General features: G+C 30.8%; 2 protein-coding genes across 3 annotated transcripts; both read left to right on the top strand.

Annotated features, from left to right (window-relative positions):
• Positions 1-1,576: 1,576 nt before the first annotated feature.
• LOC114377576 (uncharacterized CRM domain-containing protein At3g25440, chloroplastic-like) lies at positions 1,577-5,913 on the top strand. Of its 2 annotated transcripts, none has more exons than XM_028336166.1 (4): positions 1,577-1,827; positions 2,214-2,504; positions 4,487-4,894; positions 5,224-5,913. In XM_028336166.1, the coding sequence occupies exons 2-4, from the start codon at positions 2,241-2,243 to the stop codon at positions 5,761-5,763; spliced, it is 1,212 nt and encodes a 403-aa protein (XP_028191967.1). In that variant the 5' UTR covers positions 1,577-1,827; positions 2,214-2,240; the 3' UTR covers positions 5,764-5,913. The 2 variants fall into 2 exon arrangements, with proteins under 2 accessions (XP_028191967.1, XP_028191958.1); XM_028336157.1 differs by having other exon boundaries at positions 2,198-2,504.
• Positions 5,914-7,340: 1,427 nt separating this feature from the next.
• Positions 7,341-14,977, top strand: LOC114377569 (protein NRT1/ PTR FAMILY 5.2-like). Its single transcript, XM_028336144.1, has 4 exons — positions 7,341-7,566; positions 11,462-11,679; positions 12,514-13,079; positions 13,754-14,977. The coding sequence occupies exons 1-4, from the start codon at positions 7,452-7,454 to the stop codon at positions 14,625-14,627; spliced, it is 1,773 nt and encodes a 590-aa protein (XP_028191945.1). The 5' UTR covers positions 7,341-7,451; the 3' UTR covers positions 14,628-14,977.
• Positions 14,978-16,684: the final 1,707 nt, after the last annotated feature.

Genomic DNA, 16,684 nt, shown 5'->3' with positions numbered 1-16,684 from the left:
AGAGAGCAAGAGTTTATTGAAACAATCCATGACAGCTTTCTCAGAAGCAGAAGCAGGTAAATTCTCAAGATAAAGCCTTCTAATAGGACAGAATCAATGTTGGTATTCTTCCCTGTTGATAAATCACTTAGAAAAGACACAGGCAGAGGCTTCGCAAGGGCTAGATCAAGAGAACTAGTCAAAATCACATCATGATTGTTGGACAACACAGCACAATTTGATACTAGAAAACTTGAAGAAACAACAGCAGAAGGATTATTTGTCCCTGCAGGGGGAAGATCCAATCCAGCACGTTTCTTCTCAACAGAATGCTTAGATGGGGAAGGAGTCTTAACAGCAGCTTCACTTTTCCTCTTCCTCGGAGAATACCCACCAAGTCCACTTGTAGAGCCTCCATGTCGATGATGGTGACCACTTGAACCATTAGTTGATACTCTACTTCTAATAGGCCTCAGGGAAACAAGCACTACGCAAGGCACTCCCTTGCCTTATGTGTAAGGTACTGAGGCGGTTTATTCTATTTGGATTTCTTTTTCCTATCTTGCCGTGCCAGGCAGATACATTGTGGTTGGTTCTCGTCTTGTCTGCAATATTGATATTGACATTCTTTCAACTGTTTAAAGGATATATGCTTGATGTGTTTTCTTCTACTTTTTGGGAAATGTTCCACATAGCTTCTATAATAGTGTTGTTGTTTTACAGTTTCAGTACTAGGAAAATTTATCAGCAAAAGAATGTTAAGATTGTAATCTGAAATAAATGTATGCAACTTTTTCATGAATGACAAAGACAAATTATTGGACCTCTTGACTATGTGATTCTAAAAAAAGCTTTCAATCATAGTGTATGAACATTGTAGTTCTGGTAGAGTTGTCATATTGCAGTTCAGGTAGAGTTATCACATTGTATTTCTCTAGATGTGTTGATTGCAAGTGTGCATTTGTTTGTGCTTAATTTGCTAGAAATGTCTTTTTTAGAGTTGTGTTGTGAAAAAACCACCTTTTGTGTAGTCTTAAAATAACTTTTGTTTTCCAAGCTTATCCAAATGCAGTCTAAGCCTGGTTTAGACTTTTAATTTACTTCAGCTAAGCTAATATTTTCTCAATTCATTGTCTCTCTAAATCCATTCACTTTCTTTAAGATTCTGAACAGCAAGAATATATGTAGCAGTTAAATTGAAATGGTTTATTGCATTTGAGATTTGACAAAATTTGAGTAGAAACAGCTCCAAGTTGTTATGCTCATCATATTTTACAACTCAGTTATTGTTTTCCGTACTTTGTCACTTGAATTAGCAATGTCAACTTGTCAATCATGTATAAATGAGTGTTCCCTTGCTAATCAAATTTAATGAACGAATTATGTCAATAGAACTTTTTCTAGTTCAGTCTGTCATCAACTGGTGATTATATTTCAGAAAGAAAAGCTTATTATGTTTTTGTTTTTAATTTGTTTTCACTTTTGTAGTTCTTATTTAGTTCATTTGAAAATGGTAGTGAGAAACCTGCACCTTATGATTCTTATTTCTATGTTATGTTTGATACTAATCAAGATCTTTATATTACAATGTATAAACAAATTGGTGGAATTTGACATTATTAAGTTAAAAAGACTAGATTTAAATCCCAGCCGTTGATTTGTTTTTAAAAAGGAGATTTGGTAGGGTTTAAGCATTGCGGCTTCAATTTTATCTATATCGCATTGGTAGGAAGCAAATCAGAGAGTTTGATTGAGAAGTATGGTGTGGAAGCTTTTGGGAGCACGCCTTCTCTCCTCATATTCTTCTTCTTTGCTTCTCACACCCCTCTTATTTCGCAGCAAAATAAGGTACCTCTGTCTCAGTATGTTTTGCATTTTTGGTGTCTTGTTTTTCTTTACTACTGCATTTAATTGTCTACTTAACTAAATTTGGAATGCTAGAAAGACAAACCTTGGATTTGTAGTCAAAGAAAAAAATTGGAATGTGATATTCGTTCGGTAGAGTAGAAAGAAGTGGAATTCAAGTAAAGTGTAAAAGTGTGGATGTCACCTCATTTTCCTGTTCATTTGTGTTCTCTTTCAACTCAAACGAATGGACTCCAGTGAACTACCAATCATTTTGAAGTTTTCTTATTCTTTGGTTTAGCTAGCTTGTGATTTTGTATGTGTAGCAAAAAATATTAGCTTGCTTCAATATTATTGACTTACACTGCTGTAGCTTGGTTCGTGGCCAGGAACCTATTTTTGGGCACCTCTGTTACATGAAACCATCTCCTTTCTTGGGGAACGCAAGCTTTCATTCATGTCCATTTCTAAAGTTTAACGATAAGGTTGTAGAGCAACAACAGGATTCTCAAAAGGCCTCAAGTGCTAATGTTGATGGTGATGGTAATGCCAAAGTAAAGAGGAACAAATTAAAGGGGAAAAGAGCTGTTGTAAGATGGCTCAAGTTCTTTAGATTTAAGAAGAAGAAAGAGTATGAAAGGATGACAGCAGAGGAAAAAATTTTATACAAATTGTTAAAGGTAAGTTCTATTTTTAAAAATTTTAATTTACATATATCGACCCTTTCTATTATTTTGAAACAACTTGCTTCTGCTGATTCTTTTGCTTTGTCTCTTCACCACCATGTGTTTGCTATATCTAGATATATGTTTGTTTTTCTTATTAGTATTTTCATACTACACATGGCTTGTGTTCAAAATTTTAGCACGAAGAACTAGGATTCTCTCACTTCATAATAGTGATATGTAGAGTTGTAGACTAATGTTTAAAGTCTTATGAGTTATGAATTTCTTAAAATAGTGAAGCTCTTGATAAGAATAAATCTATTGTTGTTAAAAACTTAGTCATGCAATAGTGTTTTCTTCTTCATTATGTATGCCAAAGCATGTGGGTTGTGACTTAAGAAATCTACTAGAATACTAGAAGCTTTTCAAGCAATATTTTGTGCTAAGGTTTTGGTGATAGAACTGCTTAAATTTCTTGAACAATTGTTCGTGTCAGTAAAGAAAAATAAATTCCTGGTTCTTTGTATTCAATGTTAGAATCTGGCATGCAATATACCTATTCAAACACAATTTTAGTTATATAAAAATGCATTAAATCTTACAGTTTTGAACAGTCAATTACAGAATTATTTTAGTGAATTCATTTTTATAATATGCATAACAAATTGCTATCTAATTCCTCAAGTTTATCTTTCTGTTCTTAATAATTTGCAAAATAAATTGTCAAAATCTATTTGGTAAATGACTGTGTTTGAAGATATCTAGCTTTTTGAGAGTGACATTGTTACGTACTGGACAAGAAAATGAGATAAAAGTGCAATCTTTATTTCTAAAAACTCAATCTCTGCCCTGGTATCTATGTGACACAGACAGATATGTTGTACAGAGAATTCTCTCCCTCACCAAGGTATTTGAGAAACCTTTCCTCCCAACTTCCTTCTCAGTTTTCAACTGACTCAAGCTAACTCCCCCTTTATCCCCTTTCTTTACTGAATACAAGAAGTTATTCTGTTATTAACAGAACTGAGTTCTAATCCCCTAATGAATACAGGTAGTAGTGGCAGTAGTAGTAGTAATAGTAGTAGTATTCATAGTTGCTAATTCTTACTCCTACTTAACTATTTGCAATCATATAGAAGGTGGATCCTACCATAGGTTGTCTTAAAAGGGGTAAGCTTGATAGAACAGCTATAATTGGCATTGAACCAAAATTTTGACCAAGAAGCTATTTTTGTCATTGCTGTGATCCAGAGATAAAATATACAAAAGGCAAACCTCTCTTCAACGTATTCAAAAGACCCTGACCTCTCCCAGTCTGCCTAGTAAATCCCATGAAATTTCTCATCTTGTTAGAACGTTATTTGTTTAACAGAGTAAAGCGTTTCTTGTCCTTTAATGAAGGTTGATCCAAGTATATCTGTCTACAAATTGTGCATTCTGTAATTGATGACATTATTACAGTTAAAACTTAAAAGTGTTATGGAAGAACTCAATTTGATTCTGTATGTCAAAAGTCAAAACTCCAGTGGACCTCTAATATGGTTATCTGATCTTAAATGAAGAGACCTAAAAGTTTTAGAATTCTACAGTCTTGGTAGTTTATGCAGATCAGCTGCACTCACTTGTTAATTGTTGCTTGGCTAATATGTCATAACAAGTGCTCATATAAACCTGGTCTGAGAATTTGGCATGATATCACTTTTGCCCTTGATATTATTGAATCAAAGTTGGCCTTTACTAAATTCAGCTACATCACTCCAAGATCCATCATTTTTCTGTTTTTATCTGTGCTAAGTGGCATTTTTATGTTCTCTGATGACATAGCATGAAACAAATTATTTTGTTTCCCTTTTTTTGCTTTCCTCAAGAGTGAGAAAGCTCTTGCATTCTCATTTATTTTATAAATCACTGTTTTGAACTAAAGATGGTTTACTGGTTTGCACTTTATGTCTGTTGTGTCAATTATTGAACATACAATACTTTCTCCATCATTCTAGGCTCGAAAAAAAGAAGAGAGACTTTGTGAAGCTCTGAAAAAGATTGAGCCCGCAGAATCTTCAGAAACAACCCATGATCCTGAGATATTAACCCCAGAAGAGCACTTTTTCTTCTTAAAGATGGGTCTCAAAAGCAAAAATTACGTGCCAGTTGGAAGACGAGGAATTTACCAAGGTGTAATTTTGAACATGCATCTGCATTGGAAAAAACATCAAACTTTGAAAGTGGTGGTGAAGACATTTTCAGCAGAGGAGGTTAAGGAGATTGCTGCTGAACTGGCAAGATTGAGCGGAGGTATAGTGCTTGACATTCATGAAGATAACACAATAATAATGTACAGAGGGAAAAACTACTCTCAACCACCAACAGAGATCATGTCTCCACGAGTCTCTCTTTCAAGAAAGAAGGTACTGTATTGTGTATTCAATTTAACTAGTTGTGGTGTTCTAAAATTTCTCCTACAGTTCTAGGCCTTAATTGTCCATAATCTTTTTGGGAAAATTTCTCCTACTAATGCTTCACTTGCAAAACCACTGTTGTGTCTGAAATTTTGCATTTGTAGTCCTTGAATGTGTGTATGCAATCTTTCATGTTCACGCTACTTGTCTGTTTCACAATAAATTATTTTTTCTTTTTCAAAGTTGACACTACATAATTTTATTTCAAAACTTGTAAGTGCCTTGTTGGTGCTGGTTGGTTCTCACTGTTCCTCCTGCGGGTGTTCTCATCTTTGCAGGCATTGGATAAATCCAAATACAGGGATGCCCTCCGAGCTGTGAGGAGACATATTCCAAGGCTTGAACAAGAGCTTGAAATTCTTCGTGCTCAATTTAAAAGTTCAGCTGAAAGTAATACAGATGCTGCTGAGGCAATCCAGAACAGTGGCATAGAGAGTATTGAGTCTGGGAGTATCTCAAATTTCCAGCTACAGAATTCATATAAAGACCGTGAAAGGATGAATGATAACATTGGGTGCACAGAGGATGAGACAGATATGAACTCTGAATTGGATTCTGATTCGGATAAGTTATCAGATATATTTGAGACTGATTCAGATACTGAGAATTTCATAAAGGAGGAGAAACCTCTTTACTTGGATGAGTTTGATAATTTTCCAGAGCAAAGCGATGGAGAAATGAATGATTTTGAGGAGCATCTGCGACAAATGTCTCTGAAATCAAAAAACATGGAAAAGGACGATAACTTACCTAAGTTGGACGAAGTTGACAAGATTTTTCTGCAAGCTACTTCCTTTTTAAAGAAAAAGATAAAATGAGAAATCTGCAAAAGACAAGTGTAATCATTGTATTGGATATAAACAGTGTAGCTTGGGAGAAATTACAATGTACAACAATGAAGTAACATTGTGTTTGACTCATTTTTAACACAATAGATAAAAATTTAATTGTAACACTATTTTTTTTTATACCTCGGTATTTGAAAGTTATATTAGATCATAACTAATTTGAGATGAATGAGGTGGGAAATAAAGTTCTCCCGGCATCTATTATTTTTTTTTTTTAAGAAAAGATTATTTGCACAACAAATTTAATGTTGTGATGGAAACAAATAGATGCGGGTAATTTTTATTTTTTTTAATTACTAATTGGGTGTCATTTTTGAATCATTATCCAGACAAGTCATATTATCACTTCTAAGTTAAAAAAAGTGGTAACATTCGTTATAATTTTTATTTTTTTTAATTGAATTACAAGTCATAACATTTCTACCTACATCAAGTCTTGAATCTTCGTCTTGAAGGAATTATCAGAAACTTTATTTATGCTTGCAAACCCAGACAATGAATTACTAGCAACGATGCCGTGAAATTAGAACCAACAGACTTAATATTATCATTTATCTAAATAATAATTTCCTTTTAGTTTTTGTGAGAAAAATAATTAATAATATTTTTAAGATCTAAAGTAAATTATTTTAATCCTAATGCTGGCCTTGTAAATTACTACTACTGATTAGTACTCCATCCGTTCTTTTTTATAAGTAAAAATACACAATTTTTTTTTCTCTTTTATAAGTAAATTTTGACTATTTTTATTTTATTGAAATTATTCAAAATACACTTCATTTAATAAAAAATGTATAGTTAATATCAAATTCCAATGAAAAGTAATTTTAAAAAAATATTTATTTTTAATTAAAAAAAACATAATTTAATGAAATTAATTAATTTTCTTAATAAGTATGAAATTAATTTTTGTAACCTATAAAAAAAGAAGGGAGGCAGCAGAAAAAAAATATGCCATGGCGAAAACTAAACATAAAAAATGCAAAGCGGTTAGCTTGGCAGAATTTAATGTCAAAAGCTCAAACAATATGTAAAGGGGCCTTATCCCAATTGAATGGCAGAATTAAATGACAGTATCTGATATAACACTTTAACGCCGTACACTCTTCATCATTTTATAAATAATTCATAATAAATCATATTTAAAGATAAAAAACTTTTTTATGAAAATATAATACATGCATAGTGTAAAATAATAATACTAACTCCCTTTAAGTATTTGAAAAATACTATAGTGACATTCCTTATGCATTATATTAACTTTTTTAATTGTTTAAAAAATAATACCACGAATACTTATATAAGAAAAATTGTTATATACGTTAAAAGAAACAGAAAGTTATGTAGTATAATCTAAAAAAAAAAACCTCAAGTTAATTTATTCTAGAAATTATACTATTTTTATGCTTTTCTCCGCTCATAAATAAATTATTTTCTCCAAAAATGGCGGCTAAGCATGTGGTCATAATGATGGGCCCAGCTAGAGCATTGAGAAGGTGAGGCACTCTAAATAAATGCAACGTAGTTTGGCCTAAATGGTCACTTCAAAGTGGAGAAAAACACACACGGTTGGTTCTCCCTCTCTTTTCTTTTTCCTCAAAAAGAATAAAAGGGAAACAATTGAGTGAGGTTGCTACTCTTCAATAGTAAACTTACCCATGGAAGAGGGCAGGGTTGTGAATGAGTACACACAAGATGGAACTGTGGATCTTAAAGGGAAACCCATTCTCAAATCCAAAAGTGGTGGTTGGAATGCTTGCTCCTTTGTTGTTGGTATCTCTCTCTCCATTTTATATATATGGTCATTTTCATATTGTTTTAAACATTAATTTCAAAAGCAATTTCCCAAAACATTGGAAGCTAATTCATCATGTTTTGCTAACAAAAACCTTTCCTCCGAGAGACATTGTTCTTTGTGTTGTATTTGTCTCCTAGAACATGGGAGACCTCAATCTTGGTCTTGTTTGCTTCTTGTAATGCTTATATACACTTCTTGTAATGTTTATATGTATGTCAGTATGTGTGTGCTTCCTTTATCATGAAACTGTTAAATATACTCTAAATGTTTTTAAAAAGTAACAAATATTGTAAACTTGTACATTTTATTATAATGAGTATTTTTAATATTTTTTGTTACTTTATTTTTACTTGTATTCATGAATAAGCAGTAAGTGGTCCTTTATATTTCGTAAAATATGAAAACTTAATGGTATCACGAGCATTTGTTAGAAAAAATATTGACAAGGTTTTGATACATGAGGTGACTGATTTTTAATTTACATGAATTTTTAACCATTATAATTAAAATTTTTGGTTTCTTATCTAGGGATATTTTTATAAGTTTTGATCTTTTAGATAAACTATATAATTAATTTTAAGTTCAGAGTTTAGTCACACTTAGAATTTCTTGTCATTTTTTTATTATGTAAAAATTGATCACATGTCCTTTCTCTTAACATGTGTTGTTAGCTTTGTTATACACATTAGGTTCTCTTATTTTACTTGGTATAAAAAATGCAAAAGATTTATAATTTTATCCAATATGTATGGAAGCTTGACTGTACAAATCCAAAATGTTTGAATCACTAAATTGAATTAAACATAATTTTAAAAATAAAGCCGTCACACTATAAATATGAACCATACTCATGGACACTAGAAATTTAAAGTTACTAGTAGTTAATTGTTAGATACTCACTTAATTGTTTTTTTTTTTTAGAGAAATGATGCTTGTACAATAATGTGTATAACCAAGAGAAAGAAAGAGAGAGAAAATTGAATCTGTAAAAATAATATGGTGAAGAGAAAAATAGGCACTATCCTAAAAAAAGAAAAGAAAGATAAATAGACAGAAAAAATAAAAAATGTTATTTGTACAATAATTTATATGGAATAATAATTTATACTGCAGCAATATGCACAACAATATTTTTTTTCTCTCTCTCTCCTTAACAACATTTACTACATGGAATAATAATGAAGAGATAAGCACAAAAACTAATGTTCTACAAATTGTTAGTATGAATTGTTATAGAAATATTATATTTTAAAATAATATTGTATAAATTATTGTATGTGTATCATATTCAACATATTATATCTCAAAATATTATATCTTTTATCTTTTAAATCTTAGATAATTTATATATACTTATATATTCCAGATTTACGGTTCTCACACAATTTGTAATAAATTAACTTATATAGCACATATTTTCAAAACTATACTTCTCTTAGTTTTGGAAGGTTTTTACTTGAGCCGTTGAGCATATTCAACATGTTGTTGAGAAGTAGGTTTCATTTCATAATCTACTTTATGACGACCTCCGTCCAGCTAGCTAGTAAATGTAGGAGTGAATTCATTGTCGCAGAGGTAGTTGGAGGTGGTAGCCTACCGTATAAAGACATGCATATATGTCCTTGGATGTGGTATGTTCTTTAACATACATATTGTATGAATATAATTAAGAGGGATACGACTATGGACAACACACTTTTTAATATATATATTTTTTTTTACTATTGTGTAGAATTTATTGATGATAACTATAAAATGATGAGAGTTTTATTACATAAAATGTAAAACTCACAGAATTTCATGATTTTTAATAAATTTTAACTAATAATTTATTTATTTTTATCTAAAAGAGTTTACACCTAATATTTGTTTTATAAAACTTAAATATATATGTTTCTGTCCTTAATATATAGTTTTACTTTGCTTTTGGTCTCTTAAAAGTTTTTGCTTGACTTTTGTTTCAAAATTCCCTTTTTTGGTTTTGATTTTTTTTGTTTTATTCTTTTTTTTTGTTTTAATCTCCACAATATTCTTTTTCATTTTGAATTAGTTCATTAGAAAAATATTTGATAGAGACTAAAGGTAAATGATCAACATATTATAGGGACTAAAATGAAAAAAAAAATAGATACTCTCTAGTCTTAATTAATATATGCAAAAAAAATGTGTATATTTTGATTTGAAAGATAAGCAAATTTCAACTAATTTTATCTTATTTAATAAGACTATTTTTAAAATATCTTTCATTTAATAGAGAATTGTACTTGAAAAAATCAAGTTTCAATGAAGAATAGTCTAGGAAAAAAATTCTTTTTTAAATTGGAATTGACATAATTTAATAAAGTTAACTAATTTCCTTAATAAGAGTAACTAAAATAGGAATAGTATATTAGAAAGACTAAAACAAAATAACAAAAATCAAAACTAATAAAAGAAATTTTATAGGAACCTCTTAGAATGTTAGTTTGAGTCTAACTTAACCCTAAAAGCTAGCTCATAGGATGATGATTATCCCCTACTTTTGTACTTTATCTTGGCATTATCTTTAACTAATGTGTAACTTGAATTTTTCTCAATACATCCCTTATATTATACACGTAACAACTCTCATCTTACAAGCTAGCTTTTAGAGTTGAGTTAGACCAAAACCTACATTTTAAGATGGTAGCAGGGTCTATCCTAAATCCATTAACGGGTCACTCACCATATTATCCATACACCAAGCTCGAAAGTGTTGGGTGTGAGGGAATGTATTGGGTAAAACAAAAGTCTTACATTAGCTAGAGACAAGGCAAAGATGAATATATAAGTGGAGGACAACTTTTATCCCATGAGTTAGCTTTCGGGATTGAGTTAAGTCTAAACTCACATTCTAAGAAGACCAAACAATTTATAAGGATAAAAACACATTTAAATATTTCTATAATTAATATGATATCTTCATTTTACGTTGGGTATCATCCTAACCCATAACTTAAAAGACTTACCTTTCATCCTGGCTAATAATTGGTTAAAGCTCTTTTAGAAGTAGGAGAGGTCGCAAAATCAGCCAACCCACCCCAACCTCCTATTGACCTGCCAAACACATAGGTTGTCTCACCTGTATGGCATAAGAAAAGTGGATTGAAAATTTAACCTTGTCTCGTTTATCATCAAGTTGGTAGATTGACGTGTCAAAAATAAAAATAATAATATTAAAAATTAAATGTATTACCTTATATTTTGAATAATAATATACTAAGGAATAAATAAATAAAATAAATATTATATAATATATGTACAAAATATAAAAATAAATACTAATTATTATTATTTTATGAAAAAATGATGACTTGCCTCAACTTGCCTTTAATTCTTTTCTTAGCATGTCAAAGTGAAATAGGCCAAAGTGAGTTGAAAACCTCAATAGGTCCACACAAAAAAATGGGCCAAAAGAGGTTGGACGAGGTAATCCAACTTGTTTTGTCACTCCTAAAACAAATATTATGTACAATGTCAAAATCTTCTATGATAAATTTAATGATTTTTATAATAATTATCTTAAAATTTATATAAATAATAATTTTGATTTGTTGATGATATAAAATTATTTTATGTTGTCAATATATTAATATTAAACTTTTATTTTTAGCACATTTTTTTATTAATTAAAATTTAATTTACGAGTTCTATTATTTTGGAAATTAGACATATTAAATAAGAGAATGTGACCTACATATTAAATGAGACTTATGTAAATTTTACTTAATAAAAAAAGAAAGTGAAAAAAGAAAACATTATTAATGTTTCTCTAACATGTAAAACAGTATATTACTACCCATTTAACTTGTGTTGGCTTTGTTGATTAAACTAATTTGATATGTAATGTAGTGTACGAGATATTTGAAAGAATGGCTTATTATGGAATATCATCAAATTTGATACTATATCTGACAAGGAAGCTTCACCAAGGCACTGTGACCTCTTCCAACAACGTCACCAATTGGGTTGGCACCATTTGGATAACTCCTATCTTAGGAGCCTACGTTGCCGATGCTCATCTTGGTCGCTATTGGACTTTTGTCATCGCCTCAGTCATCTATTTAATGGTACCACTTTCTGTCACTTTTGAATTCTCACATTCTTTACAAAAAATTATATGATATGAATCATATTGTGATACACAGCTAGATCATCAGCATGTTATATAAGAATGTTATTCTTATTTTACAATTTTAATGTATTAAAACCCTAATAAATTTTCATTGTATTCTTCAACCGCCAAATGAGACAGACAATCTAAGCTGGACTCCCCAGCCCATAACGCATTCACTGTTCAACTAACAACTCCCAAATTCCACAATTTCATCAATATATCTGTGCATTGTAGTGTAGTTTAATAAATTATTAAAGAAAAATATTACTAACACACACTTTAAGACATCTCTTCTAAATATATTGTACTCTCTATTAGTATTATCTAAAATTAATTAGAAGTCACAATTTTATAAATTTTAACCAATAAAAAAATTAGAAAAAATATATTAGAGTATTAGAGAGAAAGTGTTTTACTAGCACTCTTCAATACTAAATTTCATATTTCATAGTTTTTTTTGGTTTGAGTGTTTGACCGGTATCCTTGCTCACGTATCTGTCTGGCTTGGTGATAATTAGATGAAGTCTTTCTACAATAATGGGGCTTTAGTGCATAATGCCATTCGGTTCCATGAAAGTATATAGCACCATCACATTAGTGTCTCTGAAAGGATAAAAAATTAAAAAAAAAGTGCTTTAAATTGTAACCTGTCGATCATTTTAGTCTAAATTTTAAAAATCTCATGTGACTTAAGTGATAATATTAGCTAATTAATGTTTAGGATGAGTTATCTTGTTAAACTTTCATTAGTGTCGTTGAATGATTCATGTGCATTTTGGAATGGCAGGGTATGTCTCTACTTACACTATCAGTGTCCCTTCCAAGCCTAAAGCCACCAGAGTGCCATGAATTGGATGTGACAAAATGTGAAAAAGCCTCCATACTACATCTAGCTGTGTTCTATGGTGCACTCTACACTTTAGCACTAGGAACCGGTGGAACCAAGCCCAACATTTCCACCATTGGTGCTGACCAATTTGATGACTTTGACTCCAAGGAGAAGAAGCTCAAGCTCTCCTTCTTCAATTGGTGGATGTTCAGCATCTTCATTGGGACCCTCTTTGCAAATTCTGTTCTGGTCTATATACAAGACAATGTGGGGTGGACTCTTGGGTATGCTCTTCCAACTCTTGGACTTGCAATATCAATCATCATATTTTTGGCTGGTACACCCTTTTATAGACACAAATTACCCACGGGGAGTCCATTTACTAAGATGGCCAAGGTCATAGTGGCTGCTATAAGGAAATGGAAAGTGCATATTCCTAGTGACACTAAAGAACTTTATGAGCTTGATTTGGAAGAGTATGCCAAGAAAGGGAGAGTCAGAATTGATTCCACTCCAACCTTGAGGTCTAAATTCTATATACCTTAATTTATCATCAACTTGATGTGTGAATTATATTATTCTCACAACAATTTATTCGACAAAACTTTTTATCTCTATGTCTCTCTATCATATCACTCATTACATCTCATTTTTTTCCCTTTTTTATCTCTTTCTCTGTCATTATTGTAAAATTTATAGTACAAATAATATTATTCATACATTATAGCCTGGAGTAGTCAAGTTTTAGACTGATCTCTTGCCTACAATATTACAAAGATATTGTGATATCCATAAATCATACAAGCAGTCCATATATATCCCATATTTAGGAAAGTATAGCTTATGTTTAGGTGTAAATGGCTTAATTGTCCTTAATTACGCTATTTACCCCTAAACATATATTATGCTTACCTAAATACTCAATATGCTCAATTTATATCTGCATGATATTGTAGGCAAAATATCAGTCTAAAATTACGATTTTTAAAAAACTTTTGGTATAGACAAAAAGATAAATACGATTGATTACCTCAGAAAAGATTTCCGTCTACATTAAAATTATTATGAATGTGAAACACTAACAGATTAGGACCATTTTTTTAATATTATTATGTGATTATTCTTTTGAATGCTTATTGAACTTGCATTTTTGGCAATCCTAATATATATTTTCTGGCTCTACTTCCATATATTGTAGGCTCCTCAACAAGGCATGTGTCAACACCGATTCAACTACTAGTGGATGGATGCTAAGCCCTGTTACCCATGTAGAGGAGACCAAACAAATGCTAAGAATGATCCCCATCTTGGCTGCTACATTGATTCCTAGTGCAATGGTTGCACAGATAGGCACCCTTTTTGTGAAGCAAGGGATTACACTTGATAGAGGCATTGGCAGCTTCAATATCCCCCCAGCAAGTTTAGCCACATTTGTGACTCTATCCATGCTTGTATGTGTGGTGCTCTATGACCGTTTCTTTGTCAAGATCATGCAAAGGTTTACCAAGAACCCTAGAGGGATAACCCTTCTCCAAAGGATTGGAATTGGCCTCATAATCCACATAGTGATTATGGTAGTTGCATCTCTTACTGAAAGGTATAGACTTAGAGTGGCCAAAGAACATGGGTTAGTAGAAAATGGAGGGCAAGTTCCTTTGAGCATTTTCATCTTGCTTCCTCAATATGTTCTTATGGGAGCAGCTGATGCATTTGTCGAGGTTGCCAAAATCGAGTTTTTTTATGACCAAGCCCCAGAAAGCATGAAGAGCCTTGGCACTTCCTATTCAATGACAACCTTAGGCATTGGGAATTTCCTAAGCACTTTTCTTCTCACAACTATTTCACATGTCACCAAGAAACATGGCCACCGAGGATGGGTTTTGAACAACTTGAATGCTTCTCATCTTGACTACTACTATGCCCTTTTGGCCATACTAAACTTTTTGAACTTCATATTTTTCATGGTTGTGACAAAGTTCTATGTGTATAGAGCTGAAATTTCAGATTCCATAAAAGTGCTTGAGGAAGAGCTGAAGGAAAAGACCTCAAACCAAGTGATTCCAAGAGATTAGTTAGATGAATGGATATTGGAAAGTAGAAGATGATCTATATCAGCCAAAATTTCAGAACATGCATGATGTTTGGGATAGTTTAGATAATTGCAAGCCAATTTAGAAGAATTCACGAAAAAAAAAATCAATTTAGAAGAAATTTAAATGGAGCATATGTCATGGGCGATATGGTCTTTAATGTCTGATATAATTTGGACTTCACTCTTCAAGAAACGTTACGTTCATTGTGGAAATTAAGAACAAAGTAGAAGTGAATATTTGATTATTTTTTAATCAATGTGTAAACCTGTAGGCTTAAATACCTATGTAATACCTATTGGTGGATATTTGTTTTAGTGTCTTTTAAGAAATGAATAATTTTTTCTTTCGAAAACTTTATTAGGAAACTGTTGAAAGATATTTTTTTTCTCTTTGTTATATATTTTTTGTACACAATTATTATTATTCTTTTTATACACTATTATTATAATCTCACGTATATTAAACTATAGTTGTACAACATAATCTCACCTAGTTGTATTGAAAAAAAGTCCAAGACTAAAAACAAGTTTGAGAAAATATAATATCATATCTCTCAGTTTCTCTTCCTTTAACTAATACTCTCATCTTCCTCCTGAGCACCACACTCCCATTTTTCTTCTCTCACCACACGCACATATCGAACTTCAAAGATCACTTTTCACTGATCTCTACGCTCTAACTCATTCATCATCCTCATCATCAATCATCTCACTCTATGATCATACACACAAACCCTCCGCAAGCAACAGGCCAGGTGCCTTGATCGTTAAAATTGTATGGAATTAATTCCTAAGTTGTGATCCTCCATAAAAAGCTAGTAGCATCATTCTCCACGAGTAGCCTATGTCAATTTAGTTCTTTATTATGTTTCTAAAGTAAATCAAAATCATCCTTTTAAAATAATGATTTTTTAAAGACTTATTTTAAACCTTTTATTGTGAAAATTATACAAATTTTTAAATAAAAATCGTTATAATATGAGGAAAATCACTTGAAAAGTAAATTTAACAACCAATCGAAAAAATGAAAACTCTAATATCAAATTGTTGCTTATGAGACTTATTTTTTACTCAATTTTCATTATGTTTATGACACTTTTTGGTCAGAATATTTGTTTGATTCCATAGTTTTTATCTAAGTTAATTTAATGATACAAGTTTCATGTTTCAAATTAGTAAAAAATGATTCAAAATGGTATCCTAAAATAAAAAACAATTAATCATTATTTCGAAAAATCATTTTGACTCACTATAGAAACATAAAAGAATAAATTGAAGGATCAAATTGAATATAATTAAGACCATAAAAGAGTAAAAATGTATTTTACTCATAAAAATTACAGGATGCAAATTTATAGAAACATAAAAGAATAAATTGAAGGATCAAATTGAATATAATTAAGACCATAAAAGAGTAAAAATGTATTTTACTCATAAAAATTACAGGATGCAAATTTAACATTGTTTGACATTTTTTACCTGGTACGTGCACAAAAACATTTTAACAAATACTCATCTTCTTTAGTAAGATTACAAGTTTCCTTGACAAACTTCATAAACTCTTCTGAAATATTATATTGCCCTTTGAACTCACTCTCACACTCAAAAGTTTCAATAAATTACAAACATTTTCTCCTCACAATAAATCTTATTTTTCTTTGACTCGCCAAAATTATGAATGTTATTCTAAATTTTTTTTATCAACAAATATTAATCGTTAATTTATTAGTTTTTATTAGTGAAAGAAATTTAAACTCACAATTCCTTTTTCGTCGATCCCTTCTCCCTTCATCTACCAAAATCAAAGTTAATGACCAATTGTCCATTAATATTAATTTAAAACTTCTAAGGATAATTTCGAGGGTCACATTGTATTTTTTGACTATTGAAAGCTCTCAAATTTGCATTCATTTGAACCATATTAAAATATTATTATTTTAATCAACAGTGTCAAAATAAAATAAAATAAAAGTTTTAATGGAGACCTAAATATAATTAGTAGAGACTAATTATAATTAATTTTTTTCTCATTTTTAC

The sequence above is a fragment of the Glycine soja genome, chromosome 2 (assembly GCF_004193775.1).
Source record: "Glycine soja cultivar W05 chromosome 2, ASM419377v2, whole genome shotgun sequence".
Lineage (NCBI taxonomy): Eukaryota > Viridiplantae > Streptophyta > Magnoliopsida > Fabales > Fabaceae > Glycine > Glycine soja.
The sequence above is the reverse complement of the archived record's forward strand: the minus strand, read 5'-3'. Positions and strand labels throughout refer to the sequence as shown.